General features: G+C 34.8%; 1 protein-coding gene across 2 annotated transcripts in view; it reads left to right on the forward strand.

Annotated features, from left to right (window-relative positions):
• Positions 1-18,075, forward strand: part of lmbr1 (limb development membrane protein 1) — a 49,021-nt gene that overhangs the window by 16,495 nt on the left and 14,451 nt on the right. For both annotated transcript variants that reach the window (XM_062957895.1, XM_003221917.4), the window contains exons 4-9: positions 2,008-2,147; positions 3,630-3,733; positions 13,826-13,952; positions 14,314-14,382; positions 14,899-14,963; positions 15,617-15,689. In XM_062957895.1, the coding sequence (XP_062813965.1) occupies positions 2,008-2,147; positions 3,630-3,733; positions 13,826-13,952; positions 14,314-14,382; positions 14,899-14,963; positions 15,617-15,689 (578 nt within the window). The remainder of the gene's footprint in view (positions 1-2,007; positions 2,148-3,629; positions 3,734-13,825; positions 13,953-14,313; positions 14,383-14,898; positions 14,964-15,616; positions 15,690-18,075) is intronic.

The following is an 18,075-nucleotide window of genomic DNA, read 5'->3' on the forward strand; positions in this document are numbered from 1 at the left end:
AGAAACTTTAATGGTTATAGATAGATTATTCTCTTAGGAAAAAGTATTCTTGGTCTTATAGACATCTTTTGCTGTAAACTACATAAAATGTATCTTTGTTCTTGCTGAGGCTAAAATTATATGCTGTTTTGGGGTGTTTTTAAAGATAAATATGACAGTTTCTGTAATGTTAACAGCAGAACACTGATGGGGACAACATCTGAAAGCAGCCCCTGCTCTCACCTTATCAGTGGTACCTTGCGTCCATAGTCCTGTTTATAAGGAACCCTGCTATATCTGTGTTTTCATTTGCTGTACAGAGGAAACCTTTTATGAAATTACCTTTAGCACATTTGCAGTAGTACTCCATTTCTACAGCAGAGGGAACACTTCCCTTACAACTAACAGATTTCACTTAAGCTTTTTTGTGGTGAGACATTTTGTTTATTTGACTAGACATTGACAACTATAATGCTACATCATAGATTAAATTGGCTGAATAGCACTGTTGGTCTCACAGCAACATTTATTTCTCACTACTTTTGTTAATGCAAGGGAATGTGATCGTTTTTTCTCATGCAACGAAATGTACTGAAAAAATTCTTGAATAACCGAGAAGCATGCAAGTAGTGGGAGATTGGATATACTTTATGCATTCTTTTAAACACATTCAAAATGTTTTTTTTATTATACCATATTTACTCGAGTCTAAGGTGCCATTGATCTTATGCACATCTCAATTTTCAAAACCCTGAAACTAGAAAAAGGATTTGCTGCTGAATGTAATGCGCAGCAGCTAAATGCTCACTCAATATAATTTGTCCATTACAGTTGCTGCCTGCTTAGAATTCCTGCTATAAAAACATTAGAACTAGACAGCTAGAACATTAGAACTTTCAGGAATGTAAAAGAAAACCTTGAGATACATCTATACAGTAGAATGAATCCACTTTAATTGCCTTAGTTCAATGCTATGGAATGCTGTGGGTTATAGTTTGACAAGGCCTTGCGCTTTCTCTGCCAAAGAATGCTAATGCCTCACCAAACTACTAATCCAGGATCCCATAGCATTGAGCCATGGCCATTAAATTAGAGATGATATCTCTCAAAGAGGAGTTCCAGGTGCAGCTTCTGAAGCACCTTTTGCTTTGGCTCAACCATATTATGCAAATATAATGCACACCCTAATTTTGGCAAGATCGTTTCGCCAAAAAAGATGAGCATTAGATTTGAGTAAATAAGGTATATATGGACTGTCTTTCATTTTAAATGCAGCTTACATGTCAGGTTGAGGTAAAAACATCAGAATAACTAATATTTTGAATAAAAACTCACTTGGAAAAGTGACCAAAGATATTGGTTGACTTTTAGTTGCTAATATTTCATTAAAAATGTTATTCGTTATTATTCAGATACTTTGTTACATTGAATAAATGTCTCTCTGGAACAGCCCCCAGGGTCATCTTTGCATTCTTCTCTCATTTTCTTTTGTCAAATGTAACCTATTCTAGAATTCTGTTCTGGTGTTTCTAATTGATTGACCCTTTGTAGGACTCAGTTTAAGAACCCATAGGATGTCATTTCATTCTCGATTGTATTGATATCATTCTCATCCATCTTAAAAAAATTAAAAAGTTGACATATTTTAAGTGTTCTTTTTTATACCTGTCATGACTAAAAACTTGGTGCCCTATTTGTTAAGGTTGAAATCTTAAAGTATGCCTTAAGCTTTTTCATGTATAGTAACAGTTTCCCATGTTGACATTCAGATGCTGTTTAAAGATTTTTTTTAACAAATTATGTGAAATGTTGCAGTGCATGCTAAAGTCAGACAGGTCTTCCCTGTTTTGTTTCTTTAATTAAACCTTGCATGTTGAATATTAAATCAATCCATATAACTTATCTGTTGTATGTTGATAACCATGTCTTCAAGCTTTTTAAAAATAAAAATGCTGCTTTGCATTATATTAATATTAGTTTTAAGCTATTGGATTGACAATAACAGACATGCCTGTTTTTGACTTTCAGACTGTTCTTGAGTACATTTACTCTTGCAGTTTCAGCTGGTGCCGTCCTCCTTTTACCTTTCTCCATAATCAGCAATGAGATTCTACTCTCTTTTCCTCATAGCTACTATATTCAGTGGCTAAATGGCTCTCTAATACATGGTTAGTATTATAATTGTAATATAGGTACATGATCTTACAATTTAAAATGTTCGTGAAATATATTACACTTCGTGGTGTGGTATTAAGATTATTTTATTCACTTTGGAAAACAGGATAGGGCACCTTTTCCTAGGTTAGCTGGTGCTAGTGTCTTGTAGTGATTAGAATTAGGGCAGAAGTGCTCTTAGATTCATTTAAAAAAACACTTCCAATTATTTTAGAAATGAATTTCATATATGTAATATTGAAAGGAGCTGAATAGCCCCCACCATGGAATCCTTACTGTATTTGTGTGGTTATGGCATCATTAGTGAACCTCGTTCTGGTATGTTGTGGGGAAGGAAGAAGTGCTGCTTTGTCCTAATGTTTGGTTTTGTCCTTGGTTTGTTTTTATGAGAACACCAGAGGTATCTTATTTTTATACTGGGATTATAGAAATATTGAATTTGTGTCTTTGCAGGGGTCCTTAATCATTTGAAGCTGGTTTAATTCATGGCATGCTATGTTTGTTGTGCATAGCCAAGGGTAGTAGTGCTGCTTTAAATAATGCTACATGGATGTGTTTGCATAGACTGTGTTTTTCCTGTTTGTAGTTGCACTCTTTTTATATGGCTATGTTATTAACAAATTATCTGTTACTGATTTTCGAATTGTGTTTAGCATTTACAAGCTTCTTCCCAATGGAGATGCCTTGTGGAGCTTAATACAATAATTCAGCCATACCTTTAAGTTTCTGAAGTCCAAAACAGATAACCTTTTGAAGTGGAAAAACAATCTTTAAAAATGTCTGACATCTGATAAATTTGGCCGACTTTCAAAACTCTGTAGAAAGAGAGAAATACTCAAGCTTGTCAAATGTGAAGAGACTTTTGCTATGCTATGTGTAACCAGTAGATGGAGATAGAACATAGTGTAAGCTACAAACATACAAGGCGACAACACAGGACTTGCTTTCTGTTTCTCAGAGTACTAAAGGCAAGGGTGAGGCTTTATCAGACTTGGGAAAATATTTAATTGCAGTTTTCTTATACATAAACGATTTAAAACCGAGATAGTATCTGAATTCGGCTGGCAAAAATAGTGTGGTTACTAATGAAATACCTTATATGTTGTACCTTTTTTCTTTAGCAATATAAATTCTTAAGGCATGATTACTCACCTCTTTTCTGCAAATCCAAGTAAGGGCAGTGATTCTTGCTCATCTTTCAAAGGGTAGAACTTGATGATTACCTTGTTTGAGTAGTCTCTCTTATTGTTAATGAAGAAAAATTAAATTAAAGATTGCCATGCCCAAAGTGTACTCCCTTTTCACCTATTGCAAACTCAGAACTTCAGAAATAAATGAGTATGAATTAGGGTTTTGTGGAAACACCCCTTTTCAGAATTCTGTCATGCCATCAGTTAGTAAGACAGTTCTTTTTTATTATACTTTAAGGATCTGCAGCAATCAAAAGTAACCTGTATCTTTTTTGTTTTGTTTAGGTTTATGGAATCTTGCTTCCCTGTTTTCCAATCTTTGTTTATTTGTATTGATGCCCTTTGCTTTCTTTTTTCTGGAATCAGAAGGCTTTGCTGGCTTGAAAAAGGTGCGTGAATATTAAGTATATGGAAGTGATGCCAAAGCACAATGAACATCCAGCAAAACTGTGTTGATAATTTTAATGGCTACTTTAAAAACCTATGCTAAAGCTGTTGGATGTATACTAAATGATGATGGAAATGGCTTCGCAACAACAATATATAAGCAGGAATTTGAAAAGAAAAACTTTTATGTTCGTTTTCTTACTAGTTACTAAGTTAGTTTCAGTAATACTGTTATTACAAGTAGAGTATGCAAAAGATATGTAGAGTATACAAAAATAATTTGCAAGGTGAAAAATTGCATAGAGTGTTACTGGTAAAATTCATTGATTATTTCTGAAACAATTGTTTAAACCTTGATAAAAAAAAACCAGGGACCTTTATTGTGAATACAGTTTGACCTGAACAGCTAGTACCAGACACATGGCTAAGCAGTACTTAATGATCTGAACAGAACTTGGCATTGGGTTTGCTTTAGTTCTGCCTTCTTTGCCCAAGGATTCTTTCCGCTTTGCCAAAACTATTGTGTGTGAATATGCCTTCAAGTCACCTCTAGATCTATGGTGACACATGAATTTCACAGGGTTTTCTAAGATAAGGAATACTCAGAGTTGGTTTTGCCAGTAACTTTCTCTGAAGTGTGGCTTACAGTGCCTAGGCTCCTATAGTGATCTTTCATTCAAGTACTAACCAGGGCTGACCCTAGATTCCAAGCTGAACAGGATCTGCTCCTTCGGGGTATTTAGACTGTTCCAAAACACAGCCTCTTGAATTTAACAGGTTGTAATTATGCATAATGCTAAGTTCTGTTGCCTAGTTTATCCCATGTTGTTAAAATCCCCCAATTTATATGGCCTATGGTTATGTTTAGGGTTGGATTCTTAGAAGACAGGCAGGACTCTAGAAGTCAGTTATACTTTCAAATGCAGGCAACTAGGGAAAACTGGAGGTGAGAATTCTTGGTAGATACGGTCTCTTCCCCGGTCTTAGCTTCTGGTGTTGGCACAGGAGATCCCCATTAATTTGTTGAATGAACCTATTTTATTTGGGACTGATAGCCTTTCTAGATATCCACTAAAATTCCTGGTTGGCCAGCCAGATAATGTATTTTAACTCCACTCTTTAAGTCTGTATGGCTTGTGGTCAGCCAGGACAATATGAATGAAAACAAATGCAAGTACAGGCAGTTTCCAAGTTTCAAACATCCAACATACAAATTATTCACTGTTAAGAGCAGAGATGAGAAAACAAGAAGTAAGAGAAACCTACCCCTAGAAAGGAAAATATACTACTGAAAGAAGGGAAAAGGTGTCTCCACTGAAGCTTTTCTTACCAATCCTTGTTTCCACAACAAGCCAATTTTTTCAAAATGCAATTATCACAGGAACAGAAAGTGAGGTGAAATCTTCTGAACAGAAGCACAGACAACAAAACAAATACTACAGGGATGTTTAACCCCTATGCTATCCAAATTTGAAAAATATATATTGAGTTACACTTAAAAATGTACCTGTTCTGACTTATATACAAATTCAACTTAAGAATAAATCTACAGAACCTATCTTGTTCGTAACTTGGGAACTGCCTGTACTATAATTTAAACATTTCAATTTTTCTCAGTTATCTAGTGATACCTAAGTGCTAGATGACTATCGTGATGGATCCTGGGGGGAATGCTCAGTTCTGTCTATCCAGTGCAATGCTTTTGAATTTTCACGAGGCACAATGCTTCCACTTCTTCCTTTTTTGGCACAAATTATGGCAGAATGATGTGGCTGTCTAGATATTGCAAATCCCATCATTCCACACCATTGATTTAGGGCATCTGGGTTTGGATCTACACTGTCATACAATCCAGATTATCAACGTCGATAATCCACATTATCTTCTTTGGACTGGATTATATCAATCTATGCTGGCATGTTCTATATATTTTAATAGTGTTTTATCTCTTGTTTTAATAAAGTTGTATCCCTCCTCAAGCTGCAGGGCAAGACGGGGAATAAATTCATTATGATTATATGATGTTATATTCGTGTATAGGTATTCTCTGAGTTATCCAACCCCATCTAATCATTTTTTGCCTATTATGTACCTTGATGGTTCTGTCACTAGGGCTTTTTCCTTTCTCTTTCTGTACATTGATTGCCCATCAACTTGCATAAGTTCTTAATTTTTAGATAAATCGATGAGTCGGCATCAATGAATCACGTGTTCATTCAATAAATTGATTAAATGTTTAGCACTAATTAAATCCTTAAAGTTCTTCATTTTTTTCTGGTGCTCTTCCTTTAAAATGGCAGATTGAAGGTACCTGTGATGTTGTCTACTTATTTATTATCTTCTTATTTTAAGAATTTATGCCAAGATTTACTTTTAGTTTTATTGTGTCCATCCTTGGACAACTTAGAGTTGCTTATATAGCCTTACAGGAGGCCTATGTTTCAGGTGTTTTTCAGTGAATACTCTTCTAATATTAGGCTCTCCTGATTATTTAGGGGTCTGCTGACACAAACTTTATGAAAAACAATCTTTGAGACCTAGTGTTGAAAGTAATGACTTTTGAACTGTCTGAACTGTTTGAAAAGCCCTTTCTCCCCTCCTCCCTCTCCCTACTTTTGATTAATTGTTTGTAATCCCAAAATGTATGTACCTTCCTTCAGGCTGCCTGCTTTCTCACTCTTTTTTCCCATTCAGCAAAGGCAGTTAACATAAGATTAAAATGATTCAAATCTGTTGAGTGTTAAATGACAGGCAAATAATCTAGTCAGTTTAGAAAACATAACACATTTGGCAATGTTGTGTTTTGTTAAAGAAAGCTCTTTATATTCTGAAAGTGTAAAAAAATGAGGTTTGGCACAGGTTTACTCTTTTTGGGTAAAGAGCTGAGTAATGTGAAAGGCAAGTTTGGGAATTACACTTCATGTATTTCAACCCTTTAAAGAGAGCATCACTAGACCTCACACAAAAGAACTTGGAAGCAATTATGAGCGTGATAACAAGTAGTATATATGTACAGTATTCCAAACAAATCTCAAACATCTCCTGTTTTTTTAAATAATACATTACAAGTAGGATATCAGACAGTGTCTCAAGACTGAGGCTGATAATATATGTAACAAGACATCCTCTAACCATGAATATAGGGTAGCGGTCCTGCTGAGGAACACAACATTTCTTGCAGAATTGTGCACTGCATAACTCTGAGTTTCTCCTTGCACTTAGGCTGGCTGTAAACATTATTATCCCACAGTGTTGCATGTGTAATGAACCCTTGATGGTTAAGCATGGCCATGTCTTCAATGATTACCTTGGAATTAAAGTTGGTGGAGGAATTCACAATTGGTGAACAAAATGTTTATCCTACTTATCCTACAGCCTTTCTTCAATCCCATCAAATGATAAGTAATGTTTAACTTGCAGCCACAAAGTGTGTGGGGAGAGGAGTATATTTTGTCTGTTTTATTGTTGCCCATTGACAGGCCTGCTGGATCTTATTATTTTATTTCCCTATAAGTGTAATATATTATATAAAAGCTGTAGCACAACTTGCTAAAAGTATAGCCAATCTTGATAATGTTTATGCCAATTAGACTAATATTTTCTGTTCTTTTTAATAGGATTAATCCCCCCACTTAGCTGCTTGTAACTTTATTGTGTTATTTTCATTCTAATTGATGGCATTCATTCTTGATGGCATATGGCTCCTTTGGTAGGCTCCTATTTATACCCTTGGGCAAAAGTCTTTTTTTTTAAGCACTTGAATATTACACAGAGATACAGATACGGAAATTGGCCATTCGCTGCGAATGGATGCATTACTTGTTCTAAAATTCAAACTAAACATGATTCCCTGTCTAGGGATTTAATTAAACCATTCTGTTAATTCAGACAGGATATTTTAGGCCCAAGGGGGTTAACTGTGCCCTTTTAAAAAAGGGCTTAAGTGGCTTTTTTCCTTAGTCCACTGTTTAATTTTTTATTGGGTCTGCAGATTTTCTATGTTCCTTAAACTGTAAATCTAGACAGATCAGTCTTCACTTTGAATGTTCATTTTCAATAGTCAGATACCTTGTTAACAGTTTTGGAGTTCATTATAATTTCAGTGGTTAACAGTAGTCTTGATTATTTCAGTTACCCGGTTATTTACATAGATTTTTAGAATTCATCCTTTCACTTATTCACTTAGTATGTTGCACTAAGCATAAAATCCCGTAATACTACAAGGAGGAGCTATATCCTGGGGTCTTATATTTGTTATTCTGATTCTTTAATTTATCTTTATACAGTGTATAAAGATTTTAAACTGCTTCATTGGTTTAGAAGAGTTTGCCGGTTAGGTGAAATGGCTGATTCATGGAGATGAGATGTACTGTATCTTGCAGAAGGTGTCTTCCACTGTTAACTTTGTGCTAGAATCAGAAAAGTGAAAATAAAAGGATTGTGAGAGCAAAAGTGTAATGACTGGTATAGATGCTTTAATATTTTTTGGTGAAACCTTGAGAACTCTTGGGGAAGATGACTAACAGACTCTTATGGGTCTCAGGATCACGTGCATTATCCAAAGTTCATGGTATAAAAGTATACAAAATTAGTTTATTTATCCAGAGGAATTTAGACAAATCCTTCAAACTGCAGCATTCCTACCTCCTACCTCATGCCATTTAATTTTGAAACTTTGAGTCTTTAAAATAGCTTATGACAAGTAGGACTTATATCAAGATACCTGATCAGTTACCTGATAGTGGGACTTGTGATGGCAGGCAAGATAGGCATGTTTCCTATCTGTTTAAAGGGAAGAAAACACTATACACCTTTATTGTGTTGGCTTAAGCAGCTATTTGTAATGTAGTCTGTGTACTGAATCACTGTGGTCAATGATACAAGAAGACCATTAATTTGTTGTGGGATAGCTGGCATGCTTTTCCTAGCTTAGTTGTGATGAAACTTTTTGAAGTATTAACGAAAGCATTTCTATCATTATATTTTTGAATTTGCTTTTCTGAAGTGGTACATTATCTACATTATCAGAAAAACTATAGAATTCTATTTTTTAAAATAAGCGTTTTATACCTTGCTTTTCATTTAATATTGATTTTTTGTTGTTCTCCTAGCATAAAATTTACTATGTGCGACAGCAACATCCTGACCAATTATGCAAAGCATCCAGACATTTCAGTGTTTGGAACACACCAGAAAAAGTCTGTGGATTAAGAGGTTAACTTGGAGAACATCAAAAGACAGTCTCTGATAATAAAAGCAAATGGTAGAAAAATTCTGAGGTAACTTCCTTGCTTAATTAATTAGGTAGGCCAGGTGGAAGTGAAGAGGTCTGTGTTGCTGCTAAGGATATCTATAAAGCTGAACTATATGACAGCACAATGGAGGAGGAACAAAGATTGTTTTAATATACTTCTATCCTGTGTCACAGTTTGAAATTGTCCTGGTTTATGTCCCTTTTGGCAAACATACATAAAAGTGACCATGTACTGTATTTTATGACCAGATGACTTTCCCCCCCTCGTGACTAATTTGTATCAGGCCCCCAATATTAAAGAGACACCGCATTGAGTAGGAAGTCTAAACCAGTATGTTTCAAGGACGCTTCATGGCATTCTTTCATTATTTTTGCTCAGTTTTGCCACTGCTCATCCATAAATTGTTGGGAATAAGTGATTGAGGAAGTGCTGCTTAGTGTTAGTGGCACATGGATGTTCTGGGTGAGGCTTTTTTGTGGGTGAAAGGAAATCAAGCTCTGTGCAAACATAAAGGAAGATTCCTGCTGGGAACCTTTCAAGGAAATTTAACTTGCATAATGTTTTGATCTTGGTGTTCCTTACAAAAAATAGAGCAATATTTCATTAGCTGTTGTGTGTCAAGTAATAACCCCATCATCACGTCTGTCTCTGCCTTCCCAGAGCAGAATCCTTTTAAGAAGAAACAAGTTTAGTAATAAAAGAGATTAGCCACATTCTTAAAATTATAACGGACAGAGTACTGTCCCAAAACGTATTTATGGCAGCGGAATAGATCAGATCACACTAAATTTCTGTCCTTCCACAAAACCCTGTTGCATATATTAGCAGTAGCAAAGAAGTTGGCAGTGAAAGACTGTTACCATGTGAGAATGTACAGCAACCAAGATGTTCTAAAAACTAGCACTAACTTTTTTTAAAGTGTTGATTTCAGAAAAAAACTCATTTTTGTTCACAACAAAGCTTTTGAATGCAGATTTTTTGCCTTGACTCTTGTGGTTCTGTTCTAATTTTTAAAATCAGAATAACTATTTAGTATTTGATATCTCATGTAGATGAACAATGCATCACAAGCTCATTGGGAATTGGTTTCTGATTTTTCATGGAATGTATAACCTAGTTTATTTGAAAGTTTACCATGTCACAGAATAACAGGTTTAGAAATGAAAATAGTACATAAGAGAAGGAACCCTTTATGGAGATACATGAAAATATACCTACCTCAAGAAGGATTTTGTGTAGGATATCACCGTTAAATATTTAATGAGAATAATACTGGCATTTTATTTGGCCAATATCATTTGTTTATTTTATATTTGTTTAAAGTATGAAGCTCAAATAACCACAAGCTACTGTAAATGTTGGCTCTGCAAATACTGGAATGTGGTTAAATGTGTGTGTGTTTATTTGGTATTTACGCTCACATTTATGTGTCTATAAAAACATTAAGTACAGACGCACATTTTTGTGTTCGCATCTCAGTGAAATATTTACTGGTATGTAACTGAATTGTGCTACATTACAGTCCATTTATTCTTTCATTAGACAAATCAAAATTTGTTGTTTAATCAGAGACATCAAAGGCTATCCAGTTTTTGGCATGTAATGATGTCTTAAGCTAACATTTTCTTTAAAATTCTATACATTTGAACACATTGCCACAACAGTTCTGTTACAGTTGACGTCCTCCATAGCTTAAGATTGTATTTGCAAGTAGTAACTAATGCCTCTTGTTAACCACAGTTGAAAGCCCTAAAGCAACAAAAGCCATAATATAGTGCTACAACAGTACTAGTGTTCTCAAGTTGCATTCAGCAGTCATGGCGTGTAAATACTGTAATTCACAAAGAAGTGTGTCTCCTCTGGTATGAATACATTATTTTTTAAACAAAAGCAGGTCAGTTTTCTTTATTTATTTTGTGGTCAGATCATCAAAAGCAAACATCCTGGTCTGATAAGAGTATAGTTAGATATCCATTAGAGCTGGAGATATGTAGGGCGTCTGATCATCCATGACTCATGAATTTCACCGTTTTCTTAGAATTCTCAGGTGATTTTCTCAGTTCTTTACTCCAGAATATACACTATATATGATATTTGTTGGAAGTCTCCCATCCAAGTACCAACCAGGGCTGCTTCTGTTTAGCTCAGTCAGGATCTGATGCCTCTAGGCCAGGGCATTTAAGCCTCAGATGGTTTGTCCTTGGAACCATTTAACGTGCTATAGATGGTCAGTACCAGCACTTTAATTTCTCTTCAGAACCAACTGGTAGCCAATGTCTCTGTTTCAACATGTGGGCTTATATGCTCCTTATATTCATACCCAGTCAGCAGCTTAATTGGAGCATTTTCTGCCTGATGAACAGTTTTCGAAGCTCCATGAACAGTGTGTCACAGTACTCCAGATGGGAAGTAATCAAGATATCTGTTACTGTGCCCAGATGCGATGTGTCCAAGAACGGGTACAGCTAGCACACTTCTTTGAATTATGTAAACATATTCCTGGCTGCTGCCAAAACCTGTGCCTCCAAGTAAAGGATTAAGTCTAAGAACAAAGTCAAGCTATTAACCTTAAATTTCCAGGAGACCAGTAGTACCTCTATCTAGTAGTAGGAATATAAAATCTAGTGATATCTGGAGTGTTCCTCTGGTTGTGGGGCATATTCAAGCAAGCAGTATTTGTAGGACACCAAAGGGCCTCCTCTGCTGCCAGGATTTGAAGCAATCTCTACTCAGGAGAGCATTACAGACTTCATTTCAGCATCCTGATCTACAATGCTACAGAAATGCTTCAGTCAGCTTCTAAAGGTGGGCTTTGGGTGGGTAACATCATCAGATACAAAAGTATTCAACTTGTCCATCTTTAATTCTTTACAGACTAGGTTGCTTCAGATGGTTTATGATTTTAGAATTGCCCGTAAGATTGTGCTCTGCTATTACATTATGTAACAAAAGATGGAAAAAATCTGTTTCTGATTTGAAAGCATTATTTCCTGGTTAATTTTGCAGCACTTACTTTTAAAGTAGTTTTCATACACCAGAAACTTCATTTTTGTGGCTGTCACAAACTGTGTTGAATCGATCGAGACTATAAGATATTCATTGAAAAACCATAGCAAAATGTGCTGCAGGATGTCCAGTTTAATAAACTTTTACCATGTTTTATGATAGAACCAATTAGGAAATGACATTTATAACCGAAGAACAAAAATTGTGTTACATAGTGTGGTTTATTAACTGTTTTGAATGTACTCAATGTGAAAACCTAATTCAAAAGAATGATCCAGCATCAACTGTCAAGAGAAAAAACACACTCCATGCACAGAGAGAAAGTACCCTCTAGGTATGAGTTGTAAACACATTTATTGTGGGGCATGTCTTAATGTGTTTCAATTGACATAATGGTAATCTCCTTTAATACAGATTTATTGGGGGAGGAGAGCAGACTTTTTACTTAGTAATTATGCTCCATGGCTTCCTTGTGTCTCATTGCTACAAGATTGTAAAGTCAGCTGCCATTCATACATGAACAGGGCTTCCAGCTGGAAAGTGACTTTACAGGCATGCTCTGTTTTTAGGAGAGTTAATTGTTTGCAGTGGGATGTCAGTAATGATGAAAAGAAACACAGCAGATACTTGGAAAATAGGTCTAGTACTATATATGAAGTTTAAAACCAATTTTTTTTTATGGAAAAGAAGCTAAAGTTTAATACTTTTCATCTTGTACATTACCAAATTATCAATGTCTCTTAACATTTGTGACACTTTTACAGGAGTTTGTTAGTCTTGGTCTTTAGGCTCTGTTTAGATACAATGAGCTTTATTTGATAGAAATAACATTTCAGCATGTTTTATTCTCTGAGGTAAACAAAAATAATTGTATTGAATAAAATCAGTTGCCTCAGGGCTGGTAGGTCCTCTTCTTTTGAGATCTTTAAACAGAGGTTAAATCTTTTGGCATGGGGCCGGATGAGAGGAACTTATGGTCCTGATTTTTTGACTGAAAATGTCTAGATCCGAAAATGGGTAGACATCAGCAGTTTGCTATCTATTTTCTATCCTAAAATCCCCATCTGCTAGCTTTCTCTATTTCAGGAATATAGTTATGTATACAGTAAAGTCTCACTTATCCAAGCTAAATGGGCCAGCAGAACCTTGGATAAGCAAATATCTTGGATAATAAGGAGGGATTAAGGAAAAGCCTATTAAACATCAAATTAGGTTATGATTTTACAAATTAAGCACCAAAACATCATGTTATACAACAAATTTGACAGAAAAAGTAGTTCAATACGCAGTAATGTTATGTTGTAATTACTGAATTTATGAATTTAGCACCAAAATATCATGATATATTGAAAACATTGACTACAAAAATGCCTTGGATAATCCAGAACCTTGGATAAGCGAGTCTTGGATAAGTGAAACTCTACTGTATATGTAATGATTGTTGTTATTGCTAAACAACTGAGAAATTGACTGGTGGGATATACTGGTATTTTGCACTGAATGGCTTTTCCTGTTCTAGATTCTAGATTCTAAGTAATAGAGTAGAAAGTGTGTCTGTATGGGACTTAGGCTAGTCTAGGCTAACTGTACCTAAGCAAACCTTAATTTTGAGAGAACTATTTGCCATAAACGGCCTTCCATTCACTGCATTGAAACTGGAGATGCAATTTTCCAATGTACTTTGTCAGCTGAGCATCTTAATCAAAATATTTTTCTTTTAAAAATACTGCTGTTGGTTCTATATAAATGTTTTGTGTAAAAAAAGCTGCTGTTAATGTTTCGAAACTGTGAATACAGAGGACTCACTATAGAAGTTTTAATTTTTTTCTCCAGGGGATCAAGGCACGCATTCTGGAAACAGTTGTTATGCTCATTCTTCTCGCGCTGCTTATATTTGGAATAGTGTGGGTTGCTTCAGCTCTCATAGACAATGATGCTGCGAGTATGGAGTCTTTGTATGGTATGAAATCTTTTATAACACAATTTATTATCTTTTAAAACATTAATGTAGATTAATGTAAATAGCCGGTATCTAAAGTTGCTCGCTAAATTAGACATTTACAAAAGTTAAAGGGACACTGATTGTCTTTCGCTGATTGGTTTTGTTTTTCTTCCAAAAGAATCATAAAGATAATTATTTTTTATTAACATTAAGGATAAGATAAGATTTATTTTATTAAGATTTATTACTAGAATGACTGGATATAGTATTCCATTTTATGTTGGATACAGCAGTAGATGTTGCCTCTATGCGCCCTGATACTAGTTTTATTTTACAAATAGTACATGGTCTGAATTCTTGGTTATGTTTTTACTTTCAGATCTTTGGGAATTCTACCTCCCGTATTTATATTCCTGTATATCATTGATGGGATGCTTATTGCTTTTATGTAAGTCTTTGAATATATACTACATGAGCAAGTATTGTGGGCTTGTTTCTCTTTTCACACTTAGTCTTTTAAATTCTTGTTATTAAGCCTATTCTGTGTTTTGACTACTATATGTTTTACATAAAGGGAAACTGGGGGCCACATGACTGAGAGTCAGCTGACTTATCTTTAAAAATATTTGAATATCCATAGCATTAATATTTATTTACACTTTGCTTTTCCATATATGGATTCTCCATGCTAGGCAGAATCAAATGTATTGTCAACATATGACATTTAGTTACTTCTGGGGTCATTTTGTAGAATACGTTGTAGAGGCTTCTGTAGATAGTTAAAATGCTAAACTAAATATATAAAGTTTGAATAATCTTGATTAATTTGATTCAACCACTATGTTTTTGAGGCAAAAATATATGATTTAATTATTTTGGGTAAACATTTTAAATGTTTAAATACATTTTAAATAGAAACTACAGTTACATGTGCAGGTTGGCTGATATGTGCCTATTTCCATAGTATGTACGCCAGTGGGACTTTCACGAATGTTTACAGTAATGGGTCAGTTGCTTGTGAAGCCAACGGTAAGCACTTCATTATTTTAACAAAAGACATCCAAAATTAGTAGGCAATATTTATTAAGCAGTCTATATTTGGTCTGTTCTCTTATTTTCGGTACGTTAGGAGTAAGAAATCTGTTACCCTCCAGATGTTGTTGAACTCAAATAGCTATCAACTCTAGGCTGCATGATCAGTGACATATGCTGGTAGCTATAGTCTAATATCCTCAGGGAAGTTCCTGGTTGCCCACCCAGGCATTTATATAAATACAGTACTTGTCAGGTGACGAAAATGCATGAATATGACCTGATTTATGTATTGTTACTGCTTTCAGTTAGTTTTAGTAAAATGTAAATTGGCAATAAAATAATTGATTCATTGCCTTTTGAATCACAGTCTAAGAAAACGCTTGTTTATACATGTTTGCTTGCATACAGATGCTTCCCCAATTTTTTCCTGTTTCTGCATTTAAAACAATAAGCTTCTAAGTTTAAAATTTGAGATAACTGAAGGCCAGTTTGTAGTTGACTCAGATATGCTAATTATATGCGTGTATAGATTATAGTTATCTCTGTAATGTGTATATTTCAATCATAGGCATAGTATATACTGTATATGAAGTTGTTTCATATTTCCCAGTAAATGCGTTACTCAGTGTCAGTATTTCTGAATTTAGATCCTTGAAGACTTGGATGAACAAATATATATTATCACCCTAGAAGAAGAAGCTATCATGAGGAGGCTAAACGGTATGTATAGACAAAGTGGACACAAAACTCTTCTCTAGAACATATACTATATATAAAGTGTGTGGTCATATTTTTGCAGTGGGAGGAGGGGGTCCCCTGTTCTGATGAAAACAACAGAAGTAATGAAAATATACCACTGGATTTTAGTTTGTTTAATATTTCTAACAGTTTTTGTTCTTCTTGCATATAGTTGTTCAAAAGTTTCGCTATTTTCACGGAAAAGGCAGCTACTGTAGTTGTTGCATGTGTTTGTGCTTACTGCTTGCATGAGTTGCATGCCTGCCCATTTGCTACAAAAACAATAGTCTTATCAACTTGTGGATCAGACAAGATGTGAATGATGTTTTTACACTAGAAGAAATCTGTAAACTAATAAGTATAAAAATGTTGTCATTGATGTATCTTATAAGTATTCAGCTGTGCATATATATAGTTTAATTTGAAAAACAACTAGCTGTTAAAAACATGTTTCATAAGAGATGTTTGTGCCTATAACACAAAGATGAAACCCTAAAGGCACCAGATCCTCTATGATTTGGGATTTGGATGGGAAATCATCAATGAATATCAGGTGCTATAGGCTCAACTTCAGAGAAAGGGACTGACAAAATGACTTGTGAATCTTCCTTGCCTAAGAAAACCCTACTTCATCAGATGCATGTTGTGTTATTCAGAATTTTGGGTGTGATTTCAGCTTGTGGGTCAGAGGTTCACCAAGTTTTCATATTTTACTGCTGCATGTCATGCAAACACATGCTGAAATTCCCTTTACAGTGTTTTACAACATTCTACTAAGTGAAAAGTCATGAAATCTGTCCCTAATCCTGAAACGAAGGAGAAACTTTGGCAGTTATAACCATCATCCTTGCTTATCTGAAAGATTAGAACACGAAATACTTTATTTCAAAACTGGTTTAATAGTTGCTTCTAGGAAGCTGCAAAAATGTTAAAATTCAGCTTGTGGGTTTTAAACATTCCTTGACTTTAAATAGACAGTATAAGATATTAAAACTCTCATACCATTAAAATTTGAATTTTATATAACTTAATTTATGGCGAAGATTATAGGGCTTTTTTAGCCTGCATTGTTTTTATTGTGGAAGAGACAGTGAAATGGAAATATAGTTTCATTTTCCGGCATATTGGATTTCAAGATCCACACCATTCCTATGGCAAAAGAATAAAGCTAGGACCTTCTTCATATTAAAAAGGAAAATCTGCCATTAGGTATTAGTTTTCCTGAATCCAAGGAGATGGGTGGGGTAGGATCAAAAATACTTTTTTGATCAAAGTTATTGGCTCTGAAGGTATTCTAGTCTATGTAAGAAAGATGAAAGGTGATTTTTTTTTATTGCACACTAGTAACAGTGTAATTTTGAACTAATTGGTGTTGAACTGCCAATCATCTACAAGGAGTGCAAATAGATACTTCTACAATTTCCTTTGAGGTACTGAAATATTATGTTGGGACTGGAAGAAAAACAAAATAATACTGTTAAATTGACCTTAAATGAGCTGCTTTGTGGTTTTCTTGGAGAATCCCTTCTACATTTGCCTGACTAGTCTGAACAAGTTCTGTCTAACAGTTTGATTTATTGGCTAGACAATGCAGACATTAAATTTTTGCTTGAAATGAAGTTTTAGAGGCTTTGAATGGTTTGTGGCTCTGAAATGTTGCCTTGCTTGTTTTGGAAAATGTTAGGATTAGTATTTCCCTATTATCTTAGAGGAAGTTGTAAGAGTTGTCATTTCTTTTAAAAGGTTTTTATGTATTTCCTGTGTGAAAATTACAGGAAGATGTAGTGAAAAAAAAGTGTTTCTAAGTTCATGTCTTGAGGATGCTCAAAGTAGCCTTAACAACGCCCATTTGTCCTTTTAGTTCTGTGATCAGAGTAACAGTTCTTTTTTAAGATCCTCATGAGTTCTACTAGTTATGAGCAAATTGACATGGGAGACACCTGCTTTCATGAATGCTGCAGTATCTGCTGATTTATGGTCCTTTAAAAATACAAAAGGTTTATGGATGTACAGTATCTACTTTTGCCCTGTTCTTTCTCCTATACATTCAGAATTCATTTTTGAATTAAAAACACAACTATCGTTTTTATGTAAAGATGTTGTGTGCTTGGCACAACAGTAAATATATATACCTGTTCTTCAGAGAACAAAGTCTTGTCTAATTGTCTTAAGAGGTCCTTAAATCATATACCAGTCCTTGATTATGAAGGTAAATTGGGTTAAAGTGAGTGAAGATTTGGCAGCATGCTGCTGTTAAAGTGCAAAAGTTCTTTGTCTTGCAAATACATATTGTACTGTAGAAGATGAAGTTGTGGTATAGTCCATCTTGTGGTTTCCTTCAGCATTGCTTTGTACTTCATGCATATGT

This window comes from Anolis carolinensis, chromosome 6 (genome assembly GCF_035594765.1).
Source record: "Anolis carolinensis isolate JA03-04 chromosome 6, rAnoCar3.1.pri, whole genome shotgun sequence".
NCBI lineage: Eukaryota > Metazoa > Chordata > Lepidosauria > Squamata > Dactyloidae > Anolis > Anolis carolinensis.